The 15730-nt window shown below is 43.5% G+C and overlaps 1 protein-coding gene and 1 long non-coding RNA gene across 4 annotated transcripts in view; one reads left to right on the top strand and one right to left on the bottom strand.

Annotated features, from left to right (window-relative positions):
- The window catches only part of PTCD2 (pentatricopeptide repeat domain 2), a 35239-nt gene extending 30874 nt beyond the window's left edge, over positions 1–4365 (top strand). For all 3 annotated transcript variants that reach the window (XM_037026167.2, XM_017642255.3, XM_017642256.3), the window contains one exon: positions 3493–4365. In XM_037026167.2, coding sequence (XP_036882062.2) covers positions 3493–3717 — 225 coding nt within the window. In that variant the 3' untranslated portion in view covers positions 3718–4365. The remainder of the gene's footprint in view (positions 1–3492) is intronic.
- Positions 4366–4513: 148 nt separating this feature from the next.
- LOC140849089 (uncharacterized) lies at positions 4514–15026 on the bottom strand. Its single transcript, XR_012130637.1, has 3 exons — positions 14371–15026; positions 7806–7937; positions 4514–5008 (listed from the first exon to the last, which is right to left on the bottom strand). It is a non-coding gene; the product is annotated as an uncharacterized lncRNA (long non-coding RNA).
- Positions 15027–15730: the final 704 nt, after the last annotated feature.

Here is a 15730-nt window from a genome sequence, read left to right as displayed (position 1 = left end):
ATGGCTGGTAATTATAGATTTGCTTTGTTTATGTCACCGTATTCCTATAATGTTAATATGTGTGTGCAAATTAGTTAGTAGTTTAAAACCTATACATACTTAAGGTACTATACAAGAAGATATGTCAAAGAAATAATCAATCCTCCCAAGTTTCCTTCATATGCTACATCTATAGCTTTTCTTCTTCCTTCCTAATTACAAACCTTAAATAGAATTCGTGCCTCATATCGAATTTACCGAGTATCATAATTCCTCCAGGTGGTAAAGATACCTCGAGACAAGTGCTGGGCATAGAAGCCAGAGGGCATAAATCTGCAAAGAAGTAAAAAGCTAACCTTTGCAAACAATATGGCTTCTCTCTCACTTACCAACTTTACATTTCCCTGTATGGCCCCGGAAGATGACTGGTTAGCCAGAGACGGGTAAGATTCCTCAAGGGAGGAACAACCTAAGACAGGCACAGTCGCAGGGGGGCCATCAGGTGAGAATTTGGGGATCAACAGAGGTGAGGCTCAGAACCTCACCCCCCCTGCTTTGAGAGAAATCTTCTGCATCCGTGGATGTCTTGCTGCCCTTGTCTAGCCTGGATTAATACTTAGTCCATAGGCACACACCTGATCATCTGATCATCTACATTTGCCTTCTTACAGCACTAAACTATGTTTTCTACCTTTATCTTGCATCTACCTACCACTTCAGCATTTTATTAAAAATAAAAATAATAATAATAATAGGAGAAATGTGGGATCAACATATAAATCAAGTACAAAAATCAAATGAATATTCATATTTGACCTGATGGTTTATAGGTCATATTGCATGATCAAAACCGAAAGTTTCTGTGATGAATGCCCTTGTACTGTTCACCATGTAAGAATTTATTCACTCTGTAAGAATTCGTTCACCATGTAAGAACTTGTTCGTTATGCTTCAGAAGATTGGAGACTGACGAGAATTAGGCTTGAGATGGATTAATGATTGTACATTGAGCATTGACCCCCCTATACTGAATTTTATTGTTGTTAACAACCATTTGATCAATAAATATGAGAGATGCCCTCTCAAAAAAAAAAAAAAAAAAAAAAAAAATTGAAAGGAGGATGAAACAGATGAACCCATGTGTCACATTGATAGCTTACGCACACAGAGAGGACTTACTGTAAGTCATTTGAAATTTAGTAACTCTTACATGTCTAGTAATACATAACATAAGGGAAAAAAGAACTGTAAAGAAATCATAACATTTTGGCAGTGATTATATTAGTGATTCTGCTATCGTCGGATAACAAAGAGGCCTGTTGGTGGGTCTCCACTCTTTTCCCTCGTCCCTTGCCTCCCATAGTGCTGGTCCTGCTGGCCACTGAGGTGGCAGGATTGGCAGCGGAGGGCAGGTGGCTGCTTCCCCCTCTGCCACGCCGTTGCCCTCCCAGCCCTGCACTAGTTCCTCACTGCCACCCAAAGGCTTCTTCCTCCTGATGAAGAGAGCTTGTCAGGACACTAACCAGATATGATTACATTTAAAGCAGCTTTCTCTTTGAGGTTTTAGCTGTGTGTAGTCTGTGACCCACCCAAACCCTTTTGTTTGGAGTATGTTTAGAAAAGTAGGGAAACTAGAGATGTAAATGGGTTTTAAAGTGCACGTGTGTGTGTGCACAGTACTGACAGCTTCAGTTTTCTCAGTAGCACTGATGCTGGCCCTCGTTCCGTAGATCTGGCCCACCAGACTCTTGTCCCATTACATGACTAGAGCATCCAGACAAGCTCCACGTTGACAAATACTGATTGCTTTTGTCTCATTTTTGTTCCCCAAAGCCTGTAGGACTGATTTACCTAGAGAACTCACCCCCTAGCTCAGTATATTCCGCTGGGTGTTGTGAGACCACACGGGGAACTACTTGTTAAGCAATAAATTGATTCATGTAACTCCAGTAGCTTTTGAGCCAGTTCTAAATATTTGTGAGATTGCATGTGGAGTCTTACATTGTAAAACTCTTCACATTTTCTCTAGTTTGCAAATGCTCTATTTATAACAGTAGTTACTAAAAATGCTGTATGTGTGGAGATAAGGTACTGTTGTGCCAGCAGAGAAATGCTGAAAAGAATTGATTTCCTGCAATCCTGTGACTGAAACCACTCAAATATAGCTATTTCTTCATTGATTTCTTTGTAAAAACTAGATTAATAAACAGTATTTAGTACAATCTCTTTTCTGCTTAAATTGTAGAAAGGTCCTAATGACACCATTTAATATTTCTGTTGTGATAGGAGAGAACTGATGGGTATGCAGTTAGAGCAGAGTTACCTCCAGGTTGGCAAATCTTTGCTGCTTTGGGAAGCTGCCTCCTGCACGTGATGTCACCTCTCTTGAACATAAGGACTGTAAACAAACTTTTCTTTGTAAGAACTTTAAGAAGTGCTACAACTTCTTACCTGAAGGTTCAGTGGGAGCCCTTGTTTGAAAGGAAGGGATGTAGGTAGCAAATAGGGATAAGATATATTTAGAAGATGCCTGAAAGATTTGTTAGGGACCCTGATCACAGCTAAGCTTCACCAAGAAATGTTAGGTTGTATCATTAACTAAGCAGAATGTTGGTTTTGTTTGGGAGGTAGCTTCACATCCTAATTTTGACCTTACCTACTTCTACTGTGTGCTAAATATCATTCATATACTTGTGACTTCAAATATTTGCACTTCTGGTCTAGACCTCTAGCCTATGCCTCATGCTTGTATATCCATTAACCTCCTGACATATCCACATAGATGTTTCACAGGCTTCTCAATTGCATCCAAAAGAGAACTCTTGATTTTCCCTCTCCACATCTGGTCTGCCCACTTTCCCCATCTCAGTTAATGACATCACCCACCACCAAGTTACTAACTCCCAAATTGGGACAATATCTTTGACTCCTCCCTTTCTTTCATCCCTTCAACAATATTTCCTTTCAGCTTAACCTTCAGAATATACCTCACATGCATCTACTTCTCTGTATTTTCTATATATTTTTCAATCTAAACCATTACCTTCTGTCATCTGGGCTAAGATAGGGCCTCTGGATTGGTCTTTTATCCCCCAACTCTCTACACAGCTTTTGAAACCTAAATCACATCATGTCCCAATTTGGACTCTGATGGCTTTTAGAATTAATATCAAAAAAGTTGCCATTACATAAAGTCCTATGTAATTTGGCCTTCTCTGCTGCTCTGATTGTTAAATTGAACAAACTGTTCCATCACTGTTTGATCTCCTTTCCCTGTTATGTTTCATTGTATCATTGTTCTCTTTCTACCCCCCTTTATAAGATCTTGGGTATGATTTTCAAGTATTCATTTGAATTTTGGGTGTGTACTTCTCTATGCCCCAGGACCCTTGTTTTCACCATGCTGGCAGTACTCTATACATTTTTACACATTTGTGTCTCTGCTTCGTAGATAAAGAAAAGAATAGGAAGAACTGCAGAGATACAATGCTGTTCTCTTTTTGCTTTTTCCAGCTGGCAAAAGTGAGGGAAAAAGTGAAGAGTGTGCCCCCACTTCTGGCCAGGTTTGATGAGATCTACGGGCAACTGCACATAAATGGCCAGGTCACCCCTTCCACTTTGGATGCTCTGCTCTGCCATACCCCCAAGGACAGGAAGCCCTGTGTGATGCTGTTAAGCAAGAGGACAGTCAGCCGTCGGACCTTCCAGCCACTCAGCCAGTCCCTGTGGGCTGAGTAAGCCTCCGGACCACTTCTGCACCTGTGGGTCTTGGTTGGCAAGGGCCTGCTTCTGGTGGGATACTGGCATCCTAAGGAATTGGGCATCGTTCTCCACTGGACCCTGTAGTAACACTGGTTTCCTCCTTCATTTCTGAGTTCACTGAGTGCTGGCATGCCGACCTGAGAAGTTAGTAGGTCGTGCCGCCGTGGAGATCTAGACATGAGCAAGCAGAAAGCTCATCTCGGCTCCCTCAGAAACGAGGCGTTGCCTCTGTGAGCTGCTGAGGATCATCCCAGGAATGTGGTCATGGTCCCCAGTGCAGCTTCCGGAGCCAGAGCAGAACCCAATAAGCACTACTGGGGAAGAATGTCACTGTAAGTGGTTGACTCCAACTAATTTTCAGGGGAGTAGTTACCTGAAGATTATACCCTTGCTGAATTCAGGTCTGAAACCCTTGTCGGCCATGCTGGAGAAAAGCCCAGGGTTTTCTCATGATTCTGTCATCATTTATTTGTGACCCTAAATAGGATACTTGAGCCCTCATTTTTACATCTATAAAATAATGGTGCCTATGTGAATCTGCATATTGATTTGAAATTTTCATTCAAAGGTTAGTAGTGTCAAACTTCCTCACAAAAATAAAAATAAAAAGGTTCCTGAGAAAAACTTTCTGGGATTATGTTTTGTTTCTTAGTGGCACAAACAGAATGAGAATTTAGCTCTCAGAACTGATATGTAAGCCAAAATTTATATTATTACTGCTTTGATCATAGGCAAGCCATGTGCTCTTCATGATAAGTGCCAATCAAATGACATAATGCTCTCTCTATTGCTTTTCTATGTGGGTCATAAATATTTGGGCCTGTAGTTCATCTCATTTGTTAATGATTTTCTCTTCACTTTTTGGATGTCTCTTTTTTTTGTACAGTAACTGTGTAATGACAGCAGATAAAGCTTCCTCACTGACCCACCGCTTGATGGTTTGAGGCCCAGCACCGGGTGAGCTGTGTCTTGTTTCTAAAGGCCCACATGACGTTCAGGCCTCCTGGCCACCTTCCTAGAGTACTCAAGACTCTTCAGTGCTACTGAAGAAGTACGGTTAGCTTTATGTTCTGCAAGAACTGTTCTTAGAATCAGAGATTTGAGAGTAGGAGGAATCTTCTGAGTCTTCTCATTTAACACTCCTTTCACGTCAAGGAAGTGACTTGGCCAAACTGACATCCCTACCTTTAGGTGGAGCTAGAGACTCCAGTCCGGTGCCTTCCCTCTTTGCCACCTTCTGTGTCGCCAGAGAAGAAAAGGAGAACCTCTGCAGAGATAGAATACGAGGGACTCCCATCACTTACATAACACCCACCTCATAGGCTTGCTTTGAGGGGGGAATGAGTAAACGTAAAGCAAACAAACAGTGCCTGGGATGAAATATGCTCTAAATGTTTGCTGTTGCTATTTCTGTCAGTAGCATGCAGAATGTTCGCACCTCGTTGAAGAATTGCATACACAAATGAGTTCTTCTTCCTGCTTGTAGATACCATAAGAATTTCTCTTGCTATGTCCTGTGAAGCATTAGCCCCTTTTAGAGAAAATTCTCTGCCTTCATAGAATCTTAATTGTATTTTGTGTGTGTCTGTGTTTTGTTAAAAAAAAAAATAAACCTTTAGATTTTTCTACCTTCAAAGTCTTAGGGAATAGTAAGGCATGCTTCCTGTCCCCCAACTTACCTTTTATCTTTTCCAGCATTTCCAAAGAGCATTCAAATGACTATTATGCTTTGGATGAATGTGGTCCTGGTTGTTAGGTAACAACCACTCATTAGCAAAATAATGACAAATTTTGTGAGCAATAAATAGCAGCCATGACCTTCCTCACCAAGCCCTGTGCTCTGGGCAGCTGGCCACTGTGGTGCTCTGCTGACTGCAAAACTGGCCTCTTCACTTGCTCACAGAAGTCTTACTGGGGGGCAGCCTAGTACAGAGATGACAAATGTGGATAATGTCTATCCCAAAATAATAGGTGACTCTGAAGGCTAAGAAAAAACACCAGAGGAAAAGTATGTCCAGTAAAGAGCATTTCATTCTTTAAAATGTGGCAGTTTCTTTGATAAATAGTCTGTCTTTGCAATCAGTAATTTGCCTACAGCATCTACTTACTCTTCAGTAATTTGCCTAAAATATGTACTTATTCTGTTAATGAGAATATTTGGTTGAACAGACGTCTTATCCCCCAGCTCTGTCATGTGCCTTTATAGATTGTTTTCACTTACTGTAAATATCTGGTGCTCCAAAATCCAAAAATGATCATGGTGAGTACAGCACAGTATGAGAAAGAGATGAAAAGCTATCTCCTAAATTCGGTGATACCAGGACAGTGTTCTGGTTCTCTCTTGCTATGTCAAAAACACTCAGGAGAACTTAGTTGCTTAAAACACCACCAATCAGTTTATTGTTTCTCATTATCCTTAGGGTGGATGGGGTTCAGCCGAGTAGTGCTTACTCAGGAGCTCATGCACTTTTAGTCACATGATGGCTGGGACTGGAGTCAACTCAGAGGCTTCCTCCCTTAGTATTGCTGGCAGCTGATGCTAGCACCTGAGCTGAGGCTGGGACCTGAACATCTGCCTGTAGCTCCCTGACAGCATAGTGGCTGGGTGCTAGGGATCATGTCCCAAGAGTGCCAGGCAGAACCTGTTGTCACCTTTTATGAACTGGTCTCAGAAGTCACATAGCATCCCTTCCACCCAAGTCACAGGCTCGTGGAGATCAGAGGGAAGGGAGCATACATTCCACCTCTCAGTGGTGGAATGTCAAAGAATGTATGGATGTGTTTTAAACTGTCACAGAGTTTTTCCAGCAAGCTCTTTGCTACCTCCCTAATGGAAGCCACCACCATCAGTCATCTGTCTTCCAGCTGCCCTCTCTACTGAAGCCGAAGTGAGCTGTCCAAACCAATGTGTCCTCTCCGCTGAGTGCTCACATCCCTAGCGATGAAGTTCAGCCTCTGACATGATCTCAAAGGTCCTACATAATCTGGCCCGGGCTGCCCAGCAGCTCCATCCCTTGCTACTCTGTATCCTTTTCCCTCCTACTCACCATTCTGGTCTTTTCCTCTGAGAAAGTGCTCTGGACCCAACTACCCCTCAAGGCCAGGTTAGGTGAGCTGCTTATGTACTTGACTTATCCACACCTACCCTCCTGTCATTGCCTGTTTTCTGTTCTGTATAGATTTAGGTGCCACGTCTGTCCCATTCTCCGCTGTCTGCCCTGTGCCTCACACAGGAGGGACCGTTAGAGGATGAGTGCTCATTTAGCTCGCTAACTCATGTATATCATGTAACCATGATTCCCTCGTGAATCACTTTTCTCTCTAGTGCCTTCCACTCAATCCCAAACACTTCACCTTTAAACCTGACTCCAAGCTTTTGTTCAGCCTATTATGATTCCTTTTCCCTCCCCACTAAAATACCCCCGCTCCTCTATCCATCCTTTTCTACCCATTTTGTAGATCCAGCTCGTGTCACCTCTTCCATAGGCATCCTCAAGCTGTGGAACCTGTGTGAATGATACATCCATTCACCAAATAGATATTGTCTACCAAAGACAAGGCACTATGAATGCCTCTTAAGATGCCACAGGGAAAGACTGTGAAAAGCTCCCTTTCCCAAAGCAGAACATTTTTAGCCTGTCATGTTGATGTTAAGGCCCTTTTATCCTAGTCATTTGCTCTTTGCTTCTGTAGGTAGTACTCACTGCAGTGATCAAAATCCTGCTGAAGAATGGACTTGGTGGTGAAATAGGCAAAAAATCTGGACAATTTTTGCTGACAGTTTTGTTGACAATGACTCAAGAAATTAATAAAAAATTGAACTAATTCATAATGAATAGTAATGGAAATTATAATGGGGAGGTAAAGATTTACCTGCTACCATTCAGGTAGGCAAAATTGTAGATTTTGCTCTCTGCAAGTGAACAAAAATTCCTTATGTGCTCTCTGGTTATATTGAGAACCTGAGAGAGGAATTCATGGAAGACTTGATCTTGTTGGAAGAGTGTTTTAAGCTTTTACTTCCTTTTTTAGGTAAGTGATCTTTCTGGATATCTTCTTCTTACCTCTTTTTGTAGCCAAGATGACAGCTGAGTTTAAGCAGCGGTTCTCAAACTTCAGCAAGTATCACGGCCACCTGGAGAGCGTATCCAAGCAAGATGACTGGGCCCCACGCCAGTGTTTCTGATTCCATAGATCTGGAATAGGGAACAGGAATGTGCGTTTCTAGTGAATTCTTTCAGGCTGCTACTAGTATGGGGACTGCACTTAAAACCACTGTTGTCAGAGGAAGCCAGGATTCCTTCATATGCATGGGGGCGCTTCGGCTTCAGATCCAGTGTCTGGGTCCTCTCTGGCCTCTGCTGTGAGGAGGAGGGAAGAGGAAAGTGTGGCCTTGTCCCTGGATTCCTGAGCAAGTATCTGCAAGCTCATGCTGGTCCCACTGCTGGGGTCTGTGCCTCGGCCACTTGCCTCTCCTCATAAGACCCTCACTTTGATGTTGACCCACCCCACCCTTAGCTCTCCACTGGATTCGAAGAATCAGGAGTCCCAGGGCATTTTGATTTAAGATCAATGAAAAATACATTTCCTTAGTGTTTTCAAATGATCTGTACATCTCTCTTTCTCTACACATACACACACACACACATTCATATAAAGTAAGGCAACATATGACAAAATACCACAAAGCTTGATGAAAATAATTCAAAATTCAAATTTATAACATATCTATCTGTAAATCTGCCTTGGAAAAGTTAAACTCAATAGGTAAAATAGCCATTTAAAAAATCACAATGGCAGAAGACATGATCAGTAAAAATGTTTATTGATGTGCAGTTGACATTAATAGTTTCAGGTGTACAACATTGCGATATGACAGATGCATTACAAAATGCTCAGCATAGTAAGTGTAGTTACCATGTAATAACCATGCCAAGTTACTACAATATTGACTATATTCGCCATGCTGTATCTTTCCTGAGACTTATTTTATAACTGAAAGTGTGTATTTCCGAATCTCCTTCACCTAGTTCATCTGTCCTCCCCTGCCCTCCTCCACCAGTACATTCTGTGATCAGTAAAATTTGATATGCGTTATAAATTTTAAAATGTGGTGAACCAAATCATTGTGAATTGATCCCGATGGGAATGTTTCAGAAAAGTAAAAAGATTTTAAAAAAGAAAATTTCTCATTAAGTGGGCTTAAATGGCATTAATCTTCTGAACAAAAATTGAACTGGTGTAATTCTGATTGAAATATATTTTAATGGTTAGCATGGAGTCAAAACAAAGGGATTAAAAATGCCCTCCCTTCTCACGGAGCTTGCATTCTGCAAGAGGAACAGACATATGGATAACTGCACAAATGACCACGTGATCACAATTTGGGATAAATAATATGTCCAGGGTAATGTGGCATGTAATGAGTGGCAAGTGTGTGCACACGCACACACACACAGTAAGAGGAGGACTTTTTCTGGTCATGGCACCAATTGCCTGTGAGTCATTTTGGCACTAAAGTACGTTGCCTTGTGCTACAGAACTTTTTCTAAGTGTATGGAGCATTGCCTGAAGGATAAAGTGTTCTACATTATATGACCCCAAACTGCCTATGTAGAGTAATACATACAATGGGGCCTTAATATTTTTTGAGACAGTGAACTAATGGCAGTTTTTAGTTTACATGTATAGTCTGCCATGCTATGCTTTAAGTACTCCATAATGCTCTCATGAACTGGTCATTCTATCTTAGTTTTACATATGACAGAGCCAAGACTCAGAGAAATCGAATGCCTGAGAAGGGGATGAGGGCAGTGGGCCAACTAGTGCATTAACATATTAGCCCAGAGCCCTCTGTCTTCCAGTTCTGACTCTGTGGGATTCTCCCCACTATTTCTAAGCTCCCAGCTAATCTGAGACCAAAGTGAATTGGGAAGGACAGGTAGTAGGGAGAGGGCACAGGGCTCCAGGGGAAGCCCCCAAGCTACTGATGAAACAGGATCACAACGCTGAATGCACCCCCTACCCACTTGCCTGCCTTGCTCAGTAGACCCTTCTTCTAAGGGCTGTGGCCTCCAGGGGCCTCAGAGGCAGCATTACCACCATGATTAAAGCTAGAGTTAGGGAAAGAAGGTCCAGAGGCAAAAAAAAGAACCCCATGCTTTGAGCTAGAAGAGTTAGGCCTCATTTAATTAGGCTCTGAGAGGAAAATGCCGCAGGAGCCCCTGAGTGGGCCTGGTAGGCACCAGAGAATCATCTGCATCTGCAGGCCTGCCTGGGAAATGCATCGCTAGTTTAGTGATGCTTACTTTCCTCATCTGCCCTTAGAACTCTTCCTGCCCCACATCAGGCCAAGCTGCTCACTCAGAAGAGCCCAGTGTCACCATGTCACTTAATCCCCCAAATCTCCCTCAGTCCCAGGCAGCAAGGTCATCCTGTTGAATTGTAAGTGATATCACAAAGAAAAGTGTAAGCCCCATGTCTTGCCAATGGGTTTCAGCCCCAAACAAGTTCAGTATGGATTCAGTGAGACTGAAAATGACAATGGAATGTTCTTGGGGGTGAAAGGGTTTATACCCAACTTTATTCCCACAGTGGCGGGTCAATCACTAGAATGCCGTCCACTCAAAGCAAGTCTGCATACAGCAAGCCGAGCTCTGCTCTGGGCCTCTCTGCCCCCCAAGCCATGTCAGTCTCTGCCCTCCTGTAGCTGTGCAGCTGCCATGTGGCCATGCCACCGTGTTGCCCAGAGCACTGGGCAGAGCTCTTTAAATAGTCAGTAGCAATGTATTGCCCACACGTGTGTAGTGAGCTAGCCAACCAGGGCCAGGTGAGAATCCTGACCATTGGAACCTTCACTTTATCTACACTCCACCCCCTCAGATTTCTGGCCCCTCAGTCTCTGTGCCCTCAATCCTGTGCAATGGTCCTTGTGCAAGGAAGCTGGAACATTGCAACCAAATTCCATAATAACATAATAACAACAGAGGTTATGACAATATACAAATAACAAATATTACAACAAATTATAACCCTCAACCTGAGGAGATCCATTGCCACCAAGTGGTCATCCTGGCTGTATTCAAACCATTTCTACTCAAATGAGTTAATCTAGAGGACCCTGTGGGGGCCTTACAATACCCACCTTCTTTAGCTACTCCAGTAGAAAGTCTTGCAGACTCACAGGCGGGTCTTGTCGCCTTGTCTCTGGCTTCTGCTTCGACCTCAGTGGCCGGAACCGCCACTCCAGTTTCAGTTGTTGCCACAGGTCCAGTAAGATTCTATTTGACTTTCCATCTAATTTCTTTCTGTCTGCTCCTGCCCTTATCAAATCAACCCACATCTGGGTCCTCATGACCTTCACGGGGCCATTTAAATTCTTCCTTGGAGCAGCAGACCGCATTTCCTTTTGTGCTTTCATTGCTTGAGCCTGAGGATAGGAGCAGAGCCTGGAGAGCTCCACAACCTGGGGAGGGGGCTGCACTTCTCCTGGAAGAACCCGCGACTGCCAAGTCTTTATTTTCTTTGGAGCTTTCAACCAGTTTTCAACTGGGTGGGGTTGTAACCGAGGAGAGGCTGATGCGTCTGGCACTGGCAGGGCCTCCATCCCCACCTGTTCATCAAACCTCCCCTCCTTCATTTCTGGGGCTGATGGCTCCACTACAGCCTTCCCCTGCCCTGCAGCACCTGGCAGCCTGCACTCTCCGGCTGCTTTTTCTCATGCCGCTGCTCCTTCTCCTGCTGCTTCCTCTCGGGCTATAGCACTTCGTAGTGACACCATTTCAGTCAGCTTTTTCTTGCGGTGGACCCTAGTCTTCCTCCCCTTCATGGTACCACATGTCCACAGGGGACACTTGAATGTCTCCCCATCCATAGGTGCAGCCCGCAGAAACACTCCTCCCATGAGGGTAGCCTGATCTTTTCCTTGGTCAACAGTGAATCCTGCCAATGATTGACAATTGTCTTCCCAGTGGGTTTCAGCCCTGGGAAAGTTCACTATGGATTCAGTGTGACCAAAGAAATTGACAGCAAAATGTTCTTTGGGTTAAAGAGTTTATTACCCAGCTTGTTCTCCAGCAGTAGGTTGAGCACTAGTGTCTGCCTCCGCCCAGAGCACTGGGCCGAGCTCTCTACATAGCGCAATAATAGCTTATTGCCTAAAGGTGTGGAAGCGGCCTCCCAGCAACAGGCCAGTTACATCATCAGGTGGTTTAAGTTCAGTGAGGATCCTGGCCATAGGAACCCCAACTTCCCCACAGGGTAAAAGGGTTTCAACCCAACTTTATTCCCATGGTGACAGGTCATTCACTAAAATGCTGTCCACTTAGAGCAAGTCTGCATGCAGCAAGCCCGGGCTCTGCCTCTGGGCCTCTCTGCCCCTGCAGCCATCTCAGTCTGTCCTCAATGCCGCCACCACTCCAGTTTCTGCTCTCCTGTAGCTGTGCAGCAAGCCATGCGGCCATGCCATTGTGTCACCCAGAGTACTGGGCAGAGCTCTTTACATAGAGTCAATAGCAAAGTATTGCCCACATGTGTATAGTGAGCTAGCCGACCAGGCCAGGTGAGAATCCTGGCAATAGGAACCTTGACGTTACCCACAACCCACTCTACAACTTGATTTGATTTTGAAGCCATGAATGCAAGTCACGTTCCTGGTACTGAGCAGCATAACCTCCTCATGTGTCCCACTGCACCCCAAGGAAATACAACATGGAGCCACTAAGGTTCAAGAGGATTGAACTTGGCTAGAAATTACTAAATTAATGTCAGGTCATTTAAGATGTTCTGGTTGTGGCTGGAGGCAGGATGGCCACATGCATGTCCAAAGAGAATTCAGCGGGAATGCTGCTCACTGAAAAGCCAAGAGGAGAACCAAGCAACTCATGATAAAGCTTTGGGGCCATAGGGCTTGTTTCCCTAGATCAAACTCCAGAGAGCAGAGGAAATACCATTTCCAGTTTAGATGAGCATTATTGTTTCTTTGTCACATCATGCTCAGGTGACAGAGAATTCAACAACAGCAGGGCTTTGTATGCTAGGGTTCATAAAATAAAAGGACAAAACAGCCAACGCATAGTAAGGCTTACCATTTGTTAGGCCCTGTGCAAAGCACTTTGTATGTGGTATCTCATTTAATCTTTAGGAAAACCCTATGTGGTAATGTTACCCTATTTCACAGATAAGGAAACTGAAGCTCAGAGAGGTTAAGGTGCTTGCCTGTGGCTATAATCTTAGGGAGTGGGGAGTACAGGGTAGTCTGATGCCTACCAGGCATCAGAGCTCATGTTTTTACCTCTGTCTCTGTATTGCCTGCCCAAGTGGTGGCTGTATGTGCATGTGTGTGTGTGCACATGCACATGTGTGCACTTTTCAGGGGAGGTGGTTTATACTGTTGATTCAGTAGAATCTTAAAGGGGACGCTGAGCAAAAAAGGTTGAAATACATGTGCATACACACACACATATACACACATACACACATACATACATAAATGTGTGTGTGTAGTGTATTCTTAGGCTTTTTTATTAATCCTTCATGCTTCATGCTTTCTATCACTACTGTGCAGCTGAAGAACTTGGAATAGACAGCAGAGGGAGCCCGGAGTTACTTTTCAAAAGGCTAGTTTGCACAAGCCTCTTCCAATTCTGAAATTCAGAGAGAACAGGTTCTTACTGTAGGCCAGACAGGAAAGGTGGCTGTAGATAGACTTCAGGGAAGATAAAGAATATTGCCCTCACTCAGATTAAGAATTATCCAGTGTTGAAAGGATGTTTTTAGAAAAATAGGATGATCTGTGTTGATGGTATACAGATGAGAGTTGCGTGTGTGCATATGCTAGACGTTTCCTAAGAAAACATCTAACTCGGCTCCTTACAAAAGAAAAGCGATGGTCCTGTCTCAGAGAGAGCATCCTCCTAAATTAAGTAGAAAGTCCCACAATAAACTGTTTGCCCTTATTTACTAAAATCACATTTGTATGTGAGAGAGGGGAAAGGAAGGGTCTAATTACTTCTATTGTCTTTCCATGCTATTCATTTGATCGATTTGATTTTGAAGCCATGAATGCAAATCACGTTCCTGATACTGACTTGTGTATCTTTTACCAGACTATCTCCTCCTGCCATTACCAGGAAGGTACTAAGTCTTGGAACTTTCTCCTTTACAGTGAGGGGGATTGGGATATCCTGGTGTATTCACCACTGCCCATTTCTAGGGATAGGTCAAAGATCAGCTTTCCATTATCACAAACCTTTAATATACATTGAGACTTCACAGAGTACTAATTATTGTAATGGTCCTGGGGTCAGGATTCTGGTGAAAGGCGCTCTACTAGAGACCTGAGCCAAGGAGAAGGACATGGCAGGTGCCCTTGCTCCCAGCGCCTGGCTCCTGAGCGTTCAATAGGCAACTTGGGCAAACCACCAAAAGCACCTGGAGGAGATTCTGTGTGACTCTGGACACCCTACAACAGATGGGGGTAAAAGAAACAAACTGTTAATTACTCTAAATGTGGCCCACTGAGTTAGTATGAACCAACTCAGAGATAAAGATACTGAGAAAAGAGCCTGGGGAAAATCCTATAGTAGACGCTATACCCCACATATTGTGTGATTGATTTATCTCACTCACCAAATGAAAAAGTCCCCAAACACCTCTTAATAGCCAACAGGAGTCTAGAGCGGAGTGGCTGGAACTAAGTCTCTTCACATGCTGCATTAGTGGATGTTAGTGGATGCCACTTTGGATGCTGGAGGTGGAGGAAGGACCAGACGAAGGTAGCATTTCACTGCACTGCATAGGGTGCAGTTGATCCCACTATAACATAATGCCCATAGGACAGGCAAAGAATCAGTAGCTGGAAGCTCACTCATGCAGGATCTGTCTTGATAGGGTTGAGAGCTGAGCAGTTGACTGGTGAATCAGTTGGTATGGATGACAGCTCTGGACTCCTCTATCCCTAACATTCCACAACCTTTGTTACCCACTTAGAGTCAAAATACGGAACCCTGCAGGCCATGGGTCTAGCCCAAAAGTATAAATATTTTATTCAGATGGACCATTCAGGTCTGTTTCTAAAATCCATTTTTCATCCCCAAACCATCTCAATTCCACATTTCAATTTGCAATTGTAGACATAAGATATTGACTATTTCAATCTGTTGAAATTCTTTTATGTGCAAAACACCTGGGTAGATACAGAGTGGGAAACAAAGATAACCAGCACACTTTTACCACTTCTAAATAGCAAATCTCCTGACTACATCTTGAAGATTCCAAGACAAATAGGAAATAGACGTGCCCATGGCTTTGAGTCAAAGTTTTGACAGGCAAGCTGGGCTACAGGAGATTGGGTGCAATTTTGCTTTCTGTTCGCACTTCAATAACCTTATGTCTTAGGATTTTTTTCCCTCCTGAATTCTACTTCCTCTTTCTTCTTTCTCTGTTCTTCTATTTTGTGTCTTCCCCATCATTTTGTTAATGCTTCTCTCTTTGAAAAAAGTATTTTAGGTCCCTTTTCTGGGCTCTTGGTGACGGAGTTTGGCTTCCTGTGTTCTCATCCATTCACTCACTGACTCAGAGTGGAGGCTACTTTACTGGAACTTGGGAGAAACCTGAGGCTTATTCTCAGTCCTGTTTTCTCCCTGGTGTAAAATTCTTATTTTAAGGGAGAAAATCTGAGCAGGCTAAGCTGAGAAAAGCAAGCAACAAGCCTAGCAGCCCATTTTCCTCACTACCTGCCCTTGGGTTTTATTCTGTAGAAAGGTAACAAGGCCATTGGAGCTGCCCATTTGCTCCCGAAATACATCTCCCAAACCCAGTATCTTGTGCAGCCTTTGACATGAGCAAAGCCCCTCAGAGTACAACATGGGCAGTAACAACCAGCTAAAAGTGTCTTTTACTGCAAGGAACACTTCAACCTTCCCAGTTTGTTCAAGAGGAAATATATCATTTAGCAAGTATCTATCTTGGCTGGAAAACAGAGGTCAGA

The sequence above is a fragment of the Manis javanica genome, chromosome 1 (assembly GCF_040802235.1).
Source record: "Manis javanica isolate MJ-LG chromosome 1, MJ_LKY, whole genome shotgun sequence".
NCBI lineage: Eukaryota > Metazoa > Chordata > Mammalia > Pholidota > Manidae > Manis > Manis javanica.
The sequence above is the reverse complement of the archived record's forward strand: the minus strand, read 5'-3'. Positions and strand labels throughout refer to the sequence as shown.